The sequence below is a fragment of the Bison bison genome, unplaced genomic scaffold (genome assembly GCF_000754665.1).
Source record: "Bison bison bison isolate TAMUID 2011002044 unplaced genomic scaffold, Bison_UMD1.0 scf7180017864249, whole genome shotgun sequence".
NCBI lineage: Eukaryota > Metazoa > Chordata > Mammalia > Artiodactyla > Bovidae > Bison > Bison bison.
The window spans coordinates 3,131,401-3,134,535 of record NW_011494821.1 but is presented as its reverse complement, the minus strand read 5'-3'; the positions used below and the strand labels follow the sequence as shown (position 1 = coordinate 3,134,535).

The following is a 3,135-nucleotide window of genomic DNA, read 5'->3' as shown; positions in this document are numbered from 1 at the left end:
GATTAGGGTCAAGAATGGGGAAATGAAAAGTCTGTGGAGAGCCAAGGTGGGTATTTACGTTGATTGGGGCAGATAAATCAATATTTATAGTGTATTACAGCATATTAAAAAAACAGAGACATCACTTTGCCGGCAAAAGTCTGTCTAGTCAAAGCTATGGTTTTTCCAGTACTTGTATGAATGTGAGAGCTGGACCATTAAGAAGGCTGTGCACCAAAGAATTGATGGTTTTAAATTATGATGCTTGAGAGGACACTCGAGAGTCCTTTGGACAGGAAGGAGATCAAACCAGTCAATCCTAACGGAAATCAATCCTGAATATTCATTGGAGGGACTGATGCTAAAGCTGAAGCTCCAATACTTTGGCGACGAGCTGACTCATTGGAAAAGACCTTGATGCTGGGAAAGATTGAAGGCAGGAGGAGAAGAGGGCAACAGAGGATGAGATGGTTAGATGGCATCACTGATTCAATGGTCATGAGTTTGACCAAACTATGGGAGATAGTGAAAGACAGAGAAGCCTGGCGTATTGCAGTTCATGAGGTCACAAAGAGTTGGACATGACTTAACGACTGAACAACAAATACCTCTAAGTAAACCTAGAGATAATACAACACAGCCTTTCATATTGCAGAAGGGAAAATGGATGGACATACAGATAGACAATAGATACTGAGATACTGGCAAAGGGGTTGGCAAAAATAAAAGCACAAAATACAAGTTTTCCAGAACAAACTCTTATTTATGTGAACTTAAAACAGGATATCTTTTTTGGGCTTCCCTTTTCTCATTTTAAAATGATTAGCTATCTTCAAGAATTTCTGTGAAATTTCAATGGAGTAAAATATTTGACAAAAAGTTTATATTCAAGTAAATGTTGGCTTCCTATTTTTTCCTCCCTTCTTTCTCTACTTCCTCCCTTCCTTTTATCGTCTTTTCCCCTTCTGTTATCCTTTTTCCAAAGTCCTGATGCTAGTTAGTAGTAGAAGCTTGTTTATAACACAAGCATCTGGACTCTTAACTCCACAGCTCTTTCCACTGTGCTGAGTTGTCCTTATATACCAGGAGAAAGAAAGGGAGAGAGAGAGACAGAAGGAAGGAGGGAAGGGGGGAGGAAGGGAGTGAGGGAGAAAGAGAGAGAGACTGTGAACGTCTTTGTGTAGAGAAAGAACTACTTAAGGCAAATTGGACCACAGGACCCGAGGCACATGGAACCTTGCATGACCAGGCAGAGTGGGGATGACTGGAGAAGTAGAAGTAGACAGATGCATTCAGGAGAGAGACGAACCTCTGCTCAGAGCAAGGCTGAACTCTTGTCACTGTGTCATGAGACACTGTACTGTGTCACTGCTGTCGATTCATACCCAGATTGGGCATGCCTTAATGTTAACTTAGAAAAATCCATCTGTGATGATATTTCCTAAGGTCAGTCACTCTACACTGATACAACCTTCATAGCTGTCAAAATAGTGAAATCCTTCCATCTCGTTTTGATCAACAGCCACCATCCTGGGTCCTCAGAGCAGTTTCCTCTGTCCCAGCCCCTTTCTTGGGATCCTCTGGATCTCAACCTGAGCTGGAAATTCAAGAGTTAATGTCTAGCATTGTAAGGGCCTTGGGGATCCTGCTCAAGCTCTAATCCAGTATCCATTCCATCAATAAATGTACGTGCCCTGTTATCCCCAGCATCCAGCAGACACAGATTAAGTACCTCTCTTCCCCTTTCAGCAGGTCCACATTTTCTCACTCTACATCGCTCAGAAGTGGCCTATGGAGCCAGGTGCCTGGGGCAACAAGACTGTGGTCACTGAATTCATCCTTCTTGGTCTAACAGAGAACATAGAACTGCAATCCATCCTTTTTGCCATCTTCCTCTTTGCCTATGTGATCACAGTCGGGGGCAACTTGAGTATCCTGGCCGCCATCTTTGTGGAGCCCAAACTCCACACCCCCATGTACTACTTCCTGGGGAACCTTTCTCTGCTGGACATTGGGTGCATCACTGTCACCATTCCTCCCATGCTGGCCTGTCTCCTGACCCACCAATGCCGGGTTCCCTATGCAGCCTGCATCTCACAGCTCTTCTTTTTCCACCTCCTGGCTGGAGTGGACTGTCACCTCCTGACAGCCATGGCCTACGACCGCTACCTGGCCATTTGCCAGCCCCTCACCTATAGCATCCGCATGAGCCGTGACGTCCAGGGAGCCCTGGTGGCCGTCTGCTGCTCCATCTCCTTCATCAATGCTCTGACCCACACAGTGGCTGTGTCTGTGCTGGACTTCTGCGGCCCTAACGTGGTCAACCACTTCTACTGTGACCTCCCGCCCCTTTTCCAGCTCTCCTGCTCCAGCATCCACCTCAACGGGCAGCTTCTTTTCGTGGGGGCCACCTTCATGGGGGTAGTCCCCATGGTCTTCATCTCGGTATCCTACGCCCACGTGGCAGCCGCAGTCCTGCGGATCCGCTCGGCAGAGGGCAGGAAGAAAGCCTTCTCCACGTGTGGCTCCCACCTCACCGTGGTCTGCATCTTTTATGGAACCGGCTTCTTCAGCTACATGCGCCTGGGCTCCGTGTCCGCCTCAGACAAGGACAAGGGCATTGGCATCCTCAACACTGTCATCAGCCCCATGCTGAACCCACTCATCTACAGCCTCCGGAACCCTGATGTGCAGGGCGCCCTGAAGAGGTTGCTGACAGGGAAGCGGCCCCCGGAGTGAGAAGGCAGGGGTGTCAAGATGCCTCTCTCTCCTTGAGCAACCCCCCGCTTTCTTGTGCTGAAGGCTTAGTTGTGGGCAGGAGGATATTCAAGGGTGGACTAAGAAGGAAAGTAGATAATTCAGGCCAGGGTAGAATGTGGTTTGCCTTGAACTGGGGAGAAAGGCTAAAGCTTAGAGAGGAGAGTATCTAAATAACTGATGAAAGATGGATTAGAGACAGATGGGAGAAGGGACTTTCCTGGTGGCCCAGTGGCTAAGACTCCATGTACCCAGTGCAAGAGGCCTGGGTTCAATCCCTCGTCAGAGAACTAGATCCCACATGCTGCAAATAAGAGTTCACAAGTCCCAACTGAAGATCCTGCCTGCTGCAATGACGATCAAAGATCCTGCAAGTAAGAGCTAGCACATCCAAATAAA

The 3,135-nt window shown here is 47.8% G+C and overlaps 1 protein-coding gene across 1 annotated transcript; it reads left to right on the top strand.

The window, feature by feature from the left end:
* The first annotated feature begins 1,770 nt into the window (after window positions 1-1,770).
* On the top strand, window positions 1,771-2,718 carry LOC104994063 (olfactory receptor 139). Its single transcript, XM_010847519.1, has one exon. The coding sequence runs from the start codon at window positions 1,771-1,773 to the stop codon at window positions 2,716-2,718; it is 948 nt and encodes a 315-aa protein (XP_010845821.1).
* The last annotated feature ends 417 nt before the right edge of the window (window positions 2,719-3,135 follow it).

Bases quoted from the DNA above. Each gene is read 5' to 3' on its own strand.
- LOC104994063 (XM_010847519.1), top strand. From the start codon at position 1,771: ATGGAGCCAGGTGCCTGGGGCAACAAGACTGTGGTCACTGAATTCATC.